Raw genomic sequence first — 15,003 nt, 5'->3', positions numbered from 1 at the left:
AGCACACTCCATGCTCAGCGAGGAAGCCCTACGCAGAGCTCCACTTCACAACACTGGGACCATGATCTGTGGTCGGTCAGTTCAGGAGTCAGACGTTCAACAGACTGAGCCATCCAGGAGGCCCTGGTTTATGGTTTAAAAGTATCATTTGGCTGCACCAGTGAGAATAAACCACAGAGATTAGGGGTGAAGGAAGGAATGTGCTGAGGACACTATTATAATGACACATGCAAGATGGTGACAGGGAGTAAGGTGGTAGCATTAGAGGTGATGAGAAATGGTGGGATTCTGGATTTACTGTGAAGGGGATATGATTTGCTATTCAACTAGATATGGGATATGAAAGAGAAGAATCAAGAGAATTGAAAAAGGAAGCCCTTTTACACTTTTAGTGGGAATGTAAATTGGTACAGCCAGTATAGGAAACAGCATGGAGGTTCCTCAAACTATTAAAACTAGAGCTCCCATATATATGATCCAGCAATCCCACTGTTGGTTTTTATCCAAAGGAAATGAAAACAGGATCTTGAAGAGACATCTACACTCCTAAGTTCATTGCAGTGTTATCCACGAAGCCAAGATATGGAAGCAACCTAAGTGTCCATTGATGGATACAGGGATAAAGAAAATGTGATGTGTGTATATACATAATGGAGTATTATCTAGCCCTATGAAAGAAGGAGATCCTGCCATTTGTAATGTAATGGGCGAAACTGCAGGACATTACGCTAAATGAAATAAACCAGACACAGAAAGACAAATGCGGCATGATCTAACTTACGGAATTATGAAAAGTCAAACTCTTAGAAATTAGAGAGTGGAAGAGTGGTCACCAAAGGCTGGTGGTTGGGGGGAAATGGAGAGATGTTGGTCAAAGAAACATTCAGTTATAAGATGATAAGTTCTGGAGACCTAATGTACAGTATGGTGACTATAGTTAATAATACTGTCTTACCAAAGTATTAAATATTATATTGTATATTGCATTGAATATATTATTGAGATTTGCTAAGAGGGTAGATCTCAAGTGTTCTCATCTCAAAAATAAACATATCTATGTGAGATGATGACTATGTTAATTATCTTGATTATGGTCATCATTTCACCACGTGTATGTACACTTACTACTTTTTCTCCCCGTTTCTTCTTCACATTCTCCTGAACGATTTTATAGAATTTTGTATGTTTACTGTAGAATTTGTTCCATGTTTGGATAGTTTTAACAGAACACAAATTATGTGCATTTTCTGACTTCTATTATTCCTCTGTGGTATTCTCCATCCCCTAAAATACCCTCAGTAATACCTGAAATAACCTGCGTATAAGTAACCTGTTACCTCAATATCCGTGATTCTATAGAATGTGACTGTAGAGGAGAAGGTTTCTTTCTTTCTTTTTTTAATGTTTATTTATTTTGAGACAGAGAGAAAGTGTGAGCAGGGGAGGGGCAGAGAGAGGGAGAGAGAGAATCTTAAGAAGGTTCCACACCTTCTTAAGTGGGGAACCAACATGGGGCCCAACATGGGGCTCCATCCCACAACCCTGGGATCCTGACCTGAGCTGAAATCAAGTTGGTCGCTTAACTGACTGAGCCACCCAGGGCCCCGAGGAGAAGGCTTCTGATGAGGACATTTGTTCATCGTTAGCTATTCGAGATCATTTGAAGAGATACTTTTTCCCAGCCTGTGCTTTACACGCGAAACCAAGAATTTGCCAATTGCAAATAGCTGACAAACCGTGTGTTTATTATAAAAGGAGGGCCTAGGAGAACTTGGCGTAACTGAGAACATCTGCCATATTATGGAAATTAACTTTTCACTTCCAAAGCAAAGTTTCATACAACCCACTTCATTTGAACTCTCTGTTGAAGAAATCTCCAATTTTGCCAAAACACTCACACAGAGAGATTTTGGAATTATTCGTTGTACTGGTCTAGTCTGAATTGAGGGATAAATACTTGAACACGCTCAATCTCCTTAATTAGTGTGTGTCACTGTCAGCTCCTAATATACTAAAGATCATAGGATTATCCTTTAATAATGACTAAGGTGAGAACAAAGAGGAGAAGAGCTGCACAGGCGCTTTTAAGCCAAAATGGCACAGAGGATGGAGGCTGGTCACAGATGAGGGTTCGAGTCCTCAGAGGCTTGATGATCCACTCTCTCTGGGTCAGGATGGCTCTCCGAGCCCCAGCCCACTTCCCTGGCCCCTGCAGGCGGTACTGGTAAGGCGTGCATGGGCCAAAGAAAATTTCTATAGCCATCTTTGGATCCCACAGGAAGATGGAGGGCAGGTTGGGTTTCGCTCCTATTTCAGAGGCAATCTCATCCATGTATTCCACGTATTGCACTCTGCATGTGTCGCGAGGATTATTCAGGAATCTGAAAGCAGAAGGGGAAAAAAACCGCAGTCAGAAACCTCAAGTCAGATGACAACCTCCTTCCTTCCAAGCATAATTTCCTCTAAACATCGGTGGACTTTGTGTGAGGGGATAACCCATGGGGGAAAGGACTGATGGCTACGGGTAATTTCTTAGTGGTTCCTTTTCTTTAAAATTTTTCTTGTTTATTTATTTACTTCTGAGAGAGAGAGAGAGAGAGAGAGAGCACGAGCACACAAGCAGAGGAGGGGCAGAGAGAGAGGGAGAGAGAGAATCCTGGGCAGGCTCAGCACTTCCAGCACAGAGCCCAACATGGGGCTCAATCCCATGAACCACAAGATCACGACCTGAGCCAAAATCAAGAGTCAGATGCTTAACTGACTGAGCCACCCAGGCACTCCTCTCAGTGGTTTCTAACAAAATATTCACACACTGTATTTTTCATCCTCAAATCCTTCCCAGAGTCTTGGATGGTAATAGGTGGGTTTCAGAAGATTGTTATTATATTAATGGTATTCTTTTCTTAAATCCTGTACTTTGGCCATTCATTGGATTCTCATTCAGGGTATAGTCTCATTTTGGTAAATTGGTGGGGAATATGAAATTGTACATGCCAGTTATTTAGGTATGTGTGACATTCATTTGATTTTAAGTATTACTAAAATGTAATTCCTGGCCGACCTTTTAAACCAGTTGCTGGATAACTGACTCTTTTTGGGATAAACCCTTTGGTCTTAGAGACAGGCTGTAAACATTCACACTGTAAATTCTCAACAGGTATTTGTTGCATAGAAATACCTTACATTTCCCACCTCAGTGGTTGAGAATGATTTTCTATTAAGAAGATTTCATACAACCTATGAGCCTCTGACTTCATGTCAGTATTTTAATTAGATTCTGTAATGATTTGCCAACTCATTTCTCACATTGATTTATCTTTCCAACTCCTTAAAGAAGTAAAACAACCCTTCATTTCATCTTACATTTTTTTATACTTCGCAGCTCTAAGGCTATGATATGACATAAATTTGTAATTGTATTTATCTAGTGTTACATGAATTTTAAACAAGATTCTAAGGTTTCCATATTGGACTATTCTGTATCCATTCTTCCCATAAATATTCCCTACATTTATATTATGTATTATAATAGGAAGAGATGGCGAAGTTGATAATTTGAGATCTCATCTAGGCAAATAGACTCAGATTGTATGATGAGAAAAATAGAAAGAATCTTTGATAGGCAAACAGCTCCACCTAAACACGTCCAATTGACTTTTACTAAGAAGCAAGTTTCTTACTCTTTTTCAAATTTTTTTCTCTTCCATCTTAGGTCTACCATCATGCCACTCACCGAAGGTAATTTGTTCAATCCTAGGAAAGAAAGAAGATGAGATTCCAGAAGAAATGAATACCTTGAGGGTCATGTTGGTGGAGAACATCCTAAGTGAGGCAGCACAAGAGTGAGGGAGCTGGATCCAGGAGGTCCTCTTGTGTGCCCTCCACTCATTGTTCCGTCCGATGCAAATGCCTTACAGATGCAAAGACATGTCCTCTAATGAGTTCACATCTTGACTAGCAGACCCCAAAGCCCACAAAGAAGGATGGACTGAAGGGAGTGACACCCAAATGACAAGACAAAAAGTAGCATGCGTGTGCTTCCATTATCAGAGCATTCACTCTGGCTGTCCTTTATTTATTTATTCACATATTTTAAGATGTTTATTTACTTAATTTCTGAGAGATAGAGATAGATAGATAGATAGAGAGAGAGAGCGCATGAGTGGGGGGAGGGGCGAAGAGAGAGGGAGAGAGAATCCCAAGCAGGCTCTGCATAGGAGAATCCCAAGCAAGGCAGAGCATAGCCTGCCATGAGGCTTGATCCCATGAACTGTGAGATCATGACCTGAGCCCAAATCAAGAGCCGGATGCTTAACATACTAAGCCACTCAGGCTGTCCTTTAAATAGTGAGTTACCCCTGTTCATTTATGTTATGAATTTGTTTACAAATACATATTGTATTTACTAATAAATAGTGACTCAATGTCTCTTGTTTTCATTGGACAAAGATTTATTCTTAATTTTCCATCTTTAAAAAAATTTTTTTTGAATGTTTATTTATTTTTGAGAGAGAGACAGACAGACAGACAGAGCATGAGCAGGGAAGGAACAGAGAGAGAGGGGGAGACACAGAATCTGAAGCAGGTTCCAGGCTTTGAGCTGTCAGCACAGAGCCTGACATGGGGCTCGAACTCACAAACTGTGAGATCATGACCTGAGCTGAAGTTGGACGCTCAACCGACTGAGCCACCCAGGCGCCCCTTAATTTTCCGTCTTAACTCATGGGAGACACCTTCCTATAATTCTCCCTCATTTCTTTGATGAGTGACATTCTATATTTTGAGAAACACAGAATGTTCCGGGAAAATATGGGGAACTTTTTAAAGGAGAAACAAATGAGCAGAATTAATACAATGTGATTGACAAAAGGTAGTTTGTGAATCTGTCTTCATCAATTAATTCTCAACCTTAGAATTAGTGATATGGAGTAGCTGGGTTTTCCCTTTCTTTCTTTCTTTCTTTCTTTCTTTCTTTCTTTCTTTCTTTTTTAAGTTTATTCATTCATTTTGAGAGAGAGAATACACAGTGAGGGAGGGGCAGAGAAAGAGGGAAAGAGAGAATCCCAAACAGGCTCTGAGTATGGAGCCCAATGAAGGGCTCGAACCCACAGACCGTGAGATCATGGCCTGAGCTGAAGTCAGATGGTTAGCCGACTGAGCCACCCAGGTATCGCTGGGGGAGCTGGGTTTTAATCCCAGGTTTGTCTTGGTACAGAGCTCTTACTCTTTTAATTGTGCTGTGGTGCTACCCCAGTTACTTGGTGATTTGGCCATAGTTCACATAATTCACATAATTTACCATTCATAATTCTGTGACTCTGCCTGTCCTCTTTTATTTTGAATGTGAGAGGCGAAAAAATGCTCCCTTTAATTTAGGCTCATTCCAGAATTATTCTAGCAACAATTGAGAAGTAGCATAGCCATTATTTCCCATCTATACTTTAGGTTGAGCTCTTTCTTCTACTTCCATCACTTCCTCTACTAGGTACTGCCCTAACGTGCTCTGAAGAATTATTTGCCAATAAGTTGTCACTTGATCGTAGCTTAAGGTAGTTTTTTAATCTCCATTTTTCATGGGAATCCTAAAGGTTAAATAGCTATCAAACACTGACATAACAAATATGAAGTGGTACAATTTCGGATACTGTAAAGGTTAACTTCACATATGTTTTGCAGCAGAAGACCTTTGCAATGCCTCTGAAATCACCTCTTTGGGTGGTCACCTTTTCCAAATATGCATAAGGTCAGCGCATACCCTTGAATACACGCATGGCCCATCAGCTCTGGAGTTCCGATGTGGAAATGGTGGCTCCCACTGGCTGGAGGATGCCAATGAAAGCTAGTGTTGGTTTCTCTAGTTGAGGGGGGAAGACAAATTTAAACATGGAGTGCTGGCTGTCCAGAACTGTTGCATTGTTTTCCAAAAAGGGAAAAGAGAAACTATATCCTGTGGCAAAAATAACAACATCAAGGTCCTCTTCTGTACCATCTCCAAAGATGGCTGACGTCTCTGTGAACTCCCTAACATCTGATTTTATCAGAACTCTTCCAGATATTATGTGATTGGGTAGATCATCACCACAAGTAGCTTGATGACTGAGAAGTCTGAAGAATAAAAATTGAAATTCAGGAAAATTAATATGTCTTTTGGGATAGGAGTTGAGCTCAAAAATATTTCAAATATTTTTTGGTTGAACTAAAGAAAAAAAACTTGCATTTTTGTTTTATAAAAAATTTCTTTAAGTCAATACTTTTTCTGAATTGTTTACTGAATAAATATCCTGTACTTATTAGAATGCCAATAGCATTTATTTAATACTTATTATATGCAAAGAGAAGATTTTGCAATGGTATATAAGTTTATGCCAATGATAATATTGACATATAATTTCTTGGAAACCATTTTTGGGGGGAGAGATTTTTTAAAAGCAATTGGTGGAAGTGTTCATACTAGAATAGGAAAATTAAATCATATTCTGATTTCCATTTATTTCGAGAACCTACATACCACTTTTATAAGCTTTACTGACATATTTAATACTCAGTAGTCTCCCTGCTTCTACCCCAGCCTCCCTATAATTTCCCCTCCACTCGGCAACCTGAGGGATCCTTTGAAAACGTAGAATTATATCCTGATGGGTTTCTATTTCACCAAAAATGAAATCGAAAGCTATGACCATGCCCTAACCCTAAAAATCCCCCCGTGATCTGGCTCCTGCCTACATCTGTGAATTTATTTCTTACCACTTCCCCTCCCCCAACAGTCTCTACACTGGGTTGGTTCCTTGCTCATTCCATCCAGCCTTTGAACTTGTGTTTCTTCTGCCCAGAATATTCTCATCTTAGACATTCTTTCAGGTATTGCCTCCTCACTTCCTTCAGGTCCCATTCAAATGCTCTCTCATCATATATACATTCCAGAACCACCCCATCTAGAAAAGATTCCTCTCCCCAACTCTTCTTACTGTTTGTTATAGCACATATGACTCCACGTCATTGCATTATCCCCTGGTTGGTTTCTCCCCTACTAGAAAGGAGGTCCAGCTAGAGCTAGGACTCCACCTGACCTTGTCCTTATTCTACTCCCAGTATCCAGAAACATACCTGACCATAGTAGGAACTCAGAAATATTTATTAAATTTATCCACACTGTACACGATCAATTTTTTGTGCTTCCACATTTTTACCTCATAACAGATAGGAGATAGGGATTGCATTTTACCAATGTAAAAAAGAAAGAAAGAAAATACTTAACTACACCAGGGTTAAAAGACAGAGGCAAAATTAGTTGGTTTTTTTTTTTTTTTTAATTTTTTTTTTTTCAACGTTTATTTATTTTTGGGACAGAGAGAGACAGAGCATGAACGGGGGGAGGGACAGAGAGAGAGGGAGACACAGAATCGGAAACAGGCTCCAGGCTCTGAGCCATCAGCCCAGAGCCATCAGCCCAGAGCCCGACGCGGGGCTCGAACTCACGGACCGCGAGATTGTGACCTGGCTGAAGTCGGACGCTTAACCGACTGCGCCACCCAGGCGCCCCTAGTTGTTTTTTTTTTTTTTTTTAATGTTTATTTATTTTTTTGAGAGAGACAGAGACAGAGCTTGAGCAGGGGAGGGGCAGAGAGAGAGGGAGACACAGAATCCGAAGCAGGCTCCAGGCTCCGAGCTGTCAGCACAGAGCCCAATGTGGGGCTTGAACCCACGGACAGTGAGATCATGACCTGAGCCGAAGTCGGACACCCAACCGACTGAGCCACCCAGACGCCCCAAAATTAGTTTTTAAAAAACCTAGAACATACCTGTGTTTAGGTAGTAAGCCATAAACGTCATGGTTAAATCGAGCGTTTAATTTATCCTCTGCCCATCTGTTGATTAAGAACGTAGGGTAAAATTTGTTGAGGATGGTCTTTAAACGAGTGAAGAGAACAGTGTCCATGGGCATTCCATTATCCCAGACCCGGTTCCAAATCCACACACCCTGCCTTGTGCTGAGATACACCTGGGAGAGAATGCAGATAAATGAAATATAGATGCCTCACAGTGTAAGACTTTCCTTTCTCAGTTTTTCAGATGTTCTCATTTGGCTCATGAGAGATGGATAAGAACTCTCTTGCCTTGTTAGCTTGAAGAGTTCCTCTGTCCTCAAAGACAGATAGACAGACAGATACAATCACACACACGCAAACAGACACATCTGGCTTGTGGCTTATAGTTCCAGAAATCTCCCTCAGCTTTCCTCTGGGTTTCACTCACTATCCCTCTTGCATTTCCCCCAAAGCAGTGTTTGATGCCTGCCATCTCTTACATTGCAGATTCTGGACAAACACAATGATGTAAGATGACTAGAGGTCAACAGATTGACATGTAAGATCCCATCCATCTGCTAATTATGATATTATAGAATTTGGAATACGTACTTGGTTACTATGTATCCCTAGAAATCTAGGTATGGAAGGAATCAGAGTTGGGAGATGTATCAAGTGTCGTATCAGTGAAAAATAAAGGGATTTAAAGTGGTTTTCTGATATAGTTCATTTTTTTTAAATATATTTTTTTAACATTTATTTATTTTTGAGAGATACAGAGACAGAGTGCAAGCAGAGGAAGAGTGGAGAGAGAGGGAGACACAGAATCCGAAGCTGAGCTGTCAGCACAGAGCCCAACACGGGGCTCGAACTCATGAACCGTGAGATCATGACCTGAGCAGAAGTCGGTGGCTTAACTGACTGAGCCACCCAGGCGCCCTTGATGTAGTTCATTTTTTTAACTCGTGGCTGTACCAGTGAAGCTGACACTCTCTGGTGAAAATAATATGGCGGTCCCTAAAGTTTGAAATATCGATTTTTATTCAATTCTCATTTTTTAAATGTATTATCAAGATTGCTACCAAGAAAATGAGTGTGAAGAGGTAATTAACAATCAGGATTGAAGCAGTGTGTGGGTACCCACCACACACACTTCATGCAATGCCAACATCTCAGAGGGCAGTGGGCAGGGTGCATCTCAGGAAAGAGAATTTTAGGAAACAAACCTGTGAAGCTACATGACTGAGCTCAATTGCCAAGTCAGCTCCAGAATTTCCAATGCCAACCACAATGATTTTCTTCCCCTGAAATTTCTCTGGACTCCTGTATTCATAGCTGTGGATATATTGACCTTTGAACCTGTTGATTCCTGTGGGCAAGAATAGAGTTACTCAAGCATTGGTCTTTATGTATGTATGTATATATGTTTGTTTGTTTATTTTAAGAAAAGAGGGAGGGGGAAGGGCAGAGAGAGGGAGAGAGAGAATCCTAAGTAGGCTCTGTGCTATAAGCACAGAACCTGATGAGGGGCTTGATCCTATGAATCTTGAGATCATGACCTGAGCCAAAATCAAGTCAGACACTCAACCAACTGAGCCACCCAGGGGCCCCTATATTATTTTTTAAAGCTTATTATTTAATTCAAAGTCCATCCTATTTAAACCTCTCATTTGCTGCTTTACTGATGCTGGCCTGCAGATTGTACCTGCCCAACATCATCAAACAGAATAAATCCTCAAACATTTTTGTTCTAGATCATAAATTCCAAGCTCAAACAAATTATCAGGTTTCTAAACAACTCAGACATCTAATTTCTGCCTCCTTTTTACTTACCTATTCCTTGCCAAGCCTTCATAGGTGAGTTAGGCTCCTATTTAAGTAATGCATCTTCCTTTTCCTTCATCCTTGTTATTTACAATTACTGCTTTGGACCCACTTTCTGTCTTGCTTTCCCAACCCAAGCTTCACCCTTGTCTAGATGTTTCCATCTCAGGCTAGGCCCAGCACACCCTTCCCACCAGCACTACTTACTCTGCTTTACTAGTGGGGACAAACACTCCAACATCACCTATAGGATCTGAAGCTAAAATAATGTAGGAACTTAATATTTTTGCCTAAAAATTTCCTCTGACTTAAATAGAAACCTCATATGGCAAAGCCATAAAAGCTGGTTGATTTTGCAGTATTTCATTTCATTTATTTATTTATTTAAAAAAAATTTTTTAACGTTTATTCATTTTTAAGAGACAGAGAGAGAGTATGAGCGGGCTCATCACAAGTGCCCTCCTTAATGCCCATCCCCCATTTAGCCCGTTCCCCCCACCTACCTCCCTCCATCAACCCTCAGTGTGTTCTCTATCATTAAGAATCTCTTAGGGTGGGGCGCCTGGGTGGCGCAGTCGGTTAAGCGGCCGACTTCAGCCAGGTCATGATCTCGCGGTCTGTGAGTTCGAGCCCCGCATCAGGCTCTGGGCTGATGGCTCAGAGCCTGGAGCCTGTTTCTGATTCTGTGTCTCCCTCTCTCTCTGCCCCTCCCCCATTCATGCTCTGTCTCTCTCTGTCCCCAAAAAAATAAATAAACGTTAAAAAAAAAATAAAAATAAATTTCTGTGCATTTCTTTAAAAAAAAAAAAAAAGAATCTCTTAGGGTTTGTCTCCCTGTCTCTTTTTTCCCCCTTTCCATATATTAATTTGTTTTGTTTCTTAAATTCCACATATGAGTGGAATCATGTGGTATTTGTCTTTCTGATTGACTTATTGCACTTAGCAGAATACCCTCCAGTTCCATCCATCCACATTGCTGCAAATGGCAAGGTTTCATTCCTTTTGATGGCTGAGTAATATTCCAGAGAGTGTGTGTGTGTGTGTGTGTGTGTGTGTGTGTGTGTGTGTGTACATATGTTACATCTTTATCCATTCATTAGTTGATGGACAGTTGGACTCTTTGCATAGTTTGGCAATTGTTAATAATGCTGCTATAAACATCGGGATGTATGTACTCCTTTGAATCTGAATTTTTGTATCCTTTGGGTAAATACTTAGTAGTGTAATTGTTGGATCATAGGGTGGTTCTATTTTTAACTTTTTAAGGAACTTCCATACTGTTTTCTAGAGTGGCTGCACCAGTTTACATCCCACCAACAATGTAAGAAGGTTCTCCTTTCTTCACATCCTCGCCAACTTGATGATCACTTTAAATGTTTTGATATATATGCTTTTGGCCTCAGTTTCTCAATCTTTCAGAACCTCTATTATCTACTTATCTATATGCATACATAGGTATATTGTATTTTAGCACTTTACAATATGTTACGGTTTATAAAGAGTTAAAAAAAATTTTTTTAATGTTCATCCATTTTTGAGAGAGAGACAGACAGACAGACAGATAGAGCACAAGCTGGGGAGGGGACGAGAGAGAGGAGACACAGAATTTGAAGCAGGGTCCAGGGTCCAAGCTGTCGGCACCTAACGCAAGGCTCGAACTCACAAACTGTGAGATCATGACCTGACCCGAAGTTGGACACCCAACCAACCGAGCCACCCAGGCACCCCTAAAGAGTTTTTTATATACATTACCTAATTCAATCTTGTGAAGCACATTATCATGCTAATTTTTCAGGAGTCCATACAGCACATAATATCTGTTATGTGTGTTAGCAACCATTCCTGATTTTTTTTGAAACTAAGGCTAGACACTTAAGTGATTTAAGGCTAAGAAAAGAAATACACCACCACTTAAAATATGTTGTTTTCTCCCGGGAAGAATTTATTATAATCTTAAAATATAGTCATTTTAATATATGTACGCAGAAAACACAATTGGGGAGGAGGTTATTTTTTTCATCTGTTGTATATTATTGGTGAAATAAAGAATCAGTAATACATGTACTATGAATATTCTAAACTTGAATCCAGAAAATATGGAATCTAATTCCTGCTAAATCACATCAACTTTAAGAACAGATCAAAATATGTGTTTTCTCCCTCAAAATGAAGAGTATTGTTTAATAAATGCCATTGTAGTGAACACTCATATATAAAAATATCCCTTCTGAGAAGGATAGCTTCTGCAAACATAAGCAGCATTTTTTATGAGTGAAAGCTTAAAAGATGGGTATCAGATGAGATCAGATGACATGATGTGGTATTTTGTGGCATTCTGATGTGGTCCTGGAGATATATCGTTGTCTGGCTTGGATAGGGAACCTGACATCAAATCATTTCTCTGAATCTATTTCTTCGCCTGCAAATAAGTGCTTGCCTCTCTCACGGAGTTATTGTGAAGACCAAATCATGCACAAAAAATGCTTAAAAACCTTACACACCTCAACAAGTGCATATAGTGTGATATGACTAATAGCCTGTGTGCACAGGGTGCTGTAGATATCGGGCGTGGAGGCTGGAGAAGCTTTCCTAGAGAGAGGCCTGTATTGATTAAGGTCCAACCAGTAAGATGGAAACTGGGGCACCTGGATGGCTCAGTCAGTTAAGCATCCTACTGTTGGTTTTGGCTCAGGTCATGATCTCAGGGTTCCTGAGTTTGAGCCCCGCGTCAGGCTTTGTGCTGACACACGGAGCCTGCTTGGGATTCTCTTTCTGTCTCTCTCTCTCTCTTTGCCCCTCCCCTGCTCACTCTGTCTGTCTCTCTCAAAATAAATAAATAAACTTAAAAAAAAAAAAAAAAGAAAGAACAAGGAACATGGAAACTACTCCCAATACTTGAAACTGGGAATGTAATGGAGGGAATTGTTCTTCCAAAAAAAAAAAAAAAAGGATAGACCTAAAAAGCCAACTAGGTGTTGGTGAGACATCCCAGAGATTACCTTTCTTTTATCCCCACATGGCAACCTTGGAGGTCGCATGGTCAAGGGGCATAACTCTAAGTTGGAAAAGAACCACTTAGTCACATCAGACTATGATGCGGGACAGAAACCGTTATTGTGCTAAGTCCTGGAGATTTCAGAGTTTGTCTGTGGGACAGTGTTAGCTGCCCTTACTAGCACATATATATTATTAGGATGAAGATCAAAATCTACAGATAGATCAAGCATTAGCATGTATGTGCTAGCTGAAAGCCAAGGTGGGGTGATAAGGAAGAATCCCAAGCTACTTGCAAAAAGTAAAGGACCAGAGGATTGAGAATAGAACCACAATCAGCCACGTTGAGAGGCCAAGTGGAAAACTATCGCGTTGGAAAAGGAGAGAGGAAAAGAGAGTGAAATCACGGAAGCCAGGGACAAGCGGTTTTTAAACTGAGTTGGTTTTTGACACTTTTAGATCCCCTTGAGAAAGCAAGAAAACTCAACACAGGAAGTCCATCTGATTTGACAGCTTTGATTGGTAACAGCCGTGAGAGCAGTTTTCTGGGAGGGCTTGTATGCCCACTAGGTAATGCTGGTGGAACTTCAGGAAGTTAGACTCTGTAAGGAGGAAGGACTGTTGGAGCATCATCCTTGGGGGAAGGAAAGATTGGGATTCGACACACAGGTGTAGGCACTAATAAAAATAATAATTATTACGCTGGTAGTTGAGGATAAGTTACTGCTGATATCTTTGCATTCCTACTTCCAGATATGGAAAAGATGTCATCACACATGCGGTGACATAGTCTATTCAGACTTACCTGGTATCTCCACAGTCCTCCAATGTCATTGGTTCCTTCAAAGCAGGTGGGCTCCAATCCCTCCTCCAGACAGATCTTAATGGCCCCTAATCCACTGACCCCAGCACCAATCACTGCAATTCTCTTTCCTGGCATTGTTCCCTGTATCAGGGAATTTATTAGTAGAAAATCAGATTTTTCTTGTCATGGAATTTTCTTCTACAGTTCAACATCATTAGGTTTTTTTTTTTCTTTCTAAAATTGCTAGTAATGCATTTAAGTAATGTCCTACTCAAAGCTGCTATCCAATTCAAAGGTTCTCTGAGCGACAGAAAACCCTACCTCACACAAGACTTTCTCATTTTCAAGTACAAAGTAGATTGCATAAAAAAAGGTTTGGGGGACCCTGGGTGCCTCAGTCGGTTAAGCGTCCGACTCTTGATTTCAGCTCAGGACAGGTCAAAGATGGAACCCCTTGTGGGCTGAAGATTCTCTCTCGCTGTCCCGGCTGAAGATTCTCTCTCGCTGTCCCTCTGCCCCTCCCCTGATCGTGCGCGCGCATGTGCACTCTCTCTCTCTCTCTCTCTCTCTCAAAAAATAAAATTGATTCCTAAAGTTACACACACACAAACACACACACACGCACCTCCATATACAGATTTTGCACAAACTGACTTTTAACTCCTTCTGCTACTACGATCTGCTTGCCAAAACACTCATGTCGGTGACTTTTGCACAATTTACTTTTGATTTAAGCCAGAAAATGCCCACTTTTGCCCTGTGATAGGGTTTGAAGTGGGTGGGAAAAAGAAAACTCCAACAGAGCATTTCATCAAGTAAGTATCGCTCATCTCACTGTTCTTGGGGCAGAGTGCAAGCTACGTACATGTAAACGTTCTTCACAAAAGTAGTCCAACCGCCTTCATCCTGAAGATTAATGTTCTGCCATTTGCTCATTCACTAAACATTTACTGGTGTCTACTCTGTTGCAGATATGACTTCAGTTGGGCAGATACAGCAGTGAACAGATCTAACATAGTTCCTTGAGAACATTCCAATGATGTAGAGAATAAACAAGGGAGTAAATAAATAGCAAGCTGGATGATGATACACACTATGGAGAAAAATGAAGCAGGGTAGGGGCTGTGGGGAATACAGGAGGCAGGCTATTGTTTTCTATAACACGGTCAGGGAAGGGCTCCCTGATGACACTGAAGCAGAAAGTGGGGGACCAAACCTACCTGTAGGCATCTGAAAGAGAATTCCAAGCAGAGAGTCTGAGGCAGAAACATGCTGGACATTTTTGAAGAAAATCAAGCGAAGCCTTGTGAGTGGGTGCCAGAAGGGTAGAGGGTACAATGAGGCTGGAGATGAAGTATTAGGCGTCAGTGTCAGGGTCAGGATCAGGGTCAGGGATCAGATCAGGCAGTGCACTTTTCTTTTTTTTTTTTTTTTTAATTTTTTTTTCAACGTTTATTTATTTTTGGGGACAGAGAGAGACAGAGCATGAACGGGGGAGGGGCAGAGAGAGAGGGAGACACAGAATCCGAAACAGGCTCCAGGCTCTGAGCCATCAGCCCAGAGCCCGACGCGGGG

The 15,003-nt window shown here is 40.9% G+C and overlaps 1 protein-coding gene across 1 annotated transcript; it reads right to left on the bottom strand.

Annotated features, from left to right (window-relative positions):
• Window positions 1-2,026: 2,026 nt before the first annotated feature.
• Window positions 2,027-13,563, bottom strand: LOC112864772 (flavin-containing monooxygenase 5-like). Its single transcript, XM_025927792.2, is given in 7 exon segments — window positions 2,027-2,381; window positions 3,681-3,753; window positions 5,756-6,105; window positions 7,800-7,999; window positions 9,032-9,174; window positions 11,382-11,412; window positions 13,429-13,563. Coding segments are annotated over 7 exon segments (1,287 nt in total).
• Window positions 13,564-15,003: the final 1,440 nt, after the last annotated feature.

Source organism: Puma concolor, chromosome E4, assembly GCF_028749965.1.
Source record: "Puma concolor isolate L17-30 chromosome E4, mPumCon1.1.hap2, whole genome shotgun sequence".
NCBI lineage: Eukaryota > Metazoa > Chordata > Mammalia > Carnivora > Felidae > Puma > Puma concolor.
The sequence above is the reverse complement of the archived record's forward strand: the minus strand, read 5'-3'. Positions and strand labels throughout refer to the sequence as shown.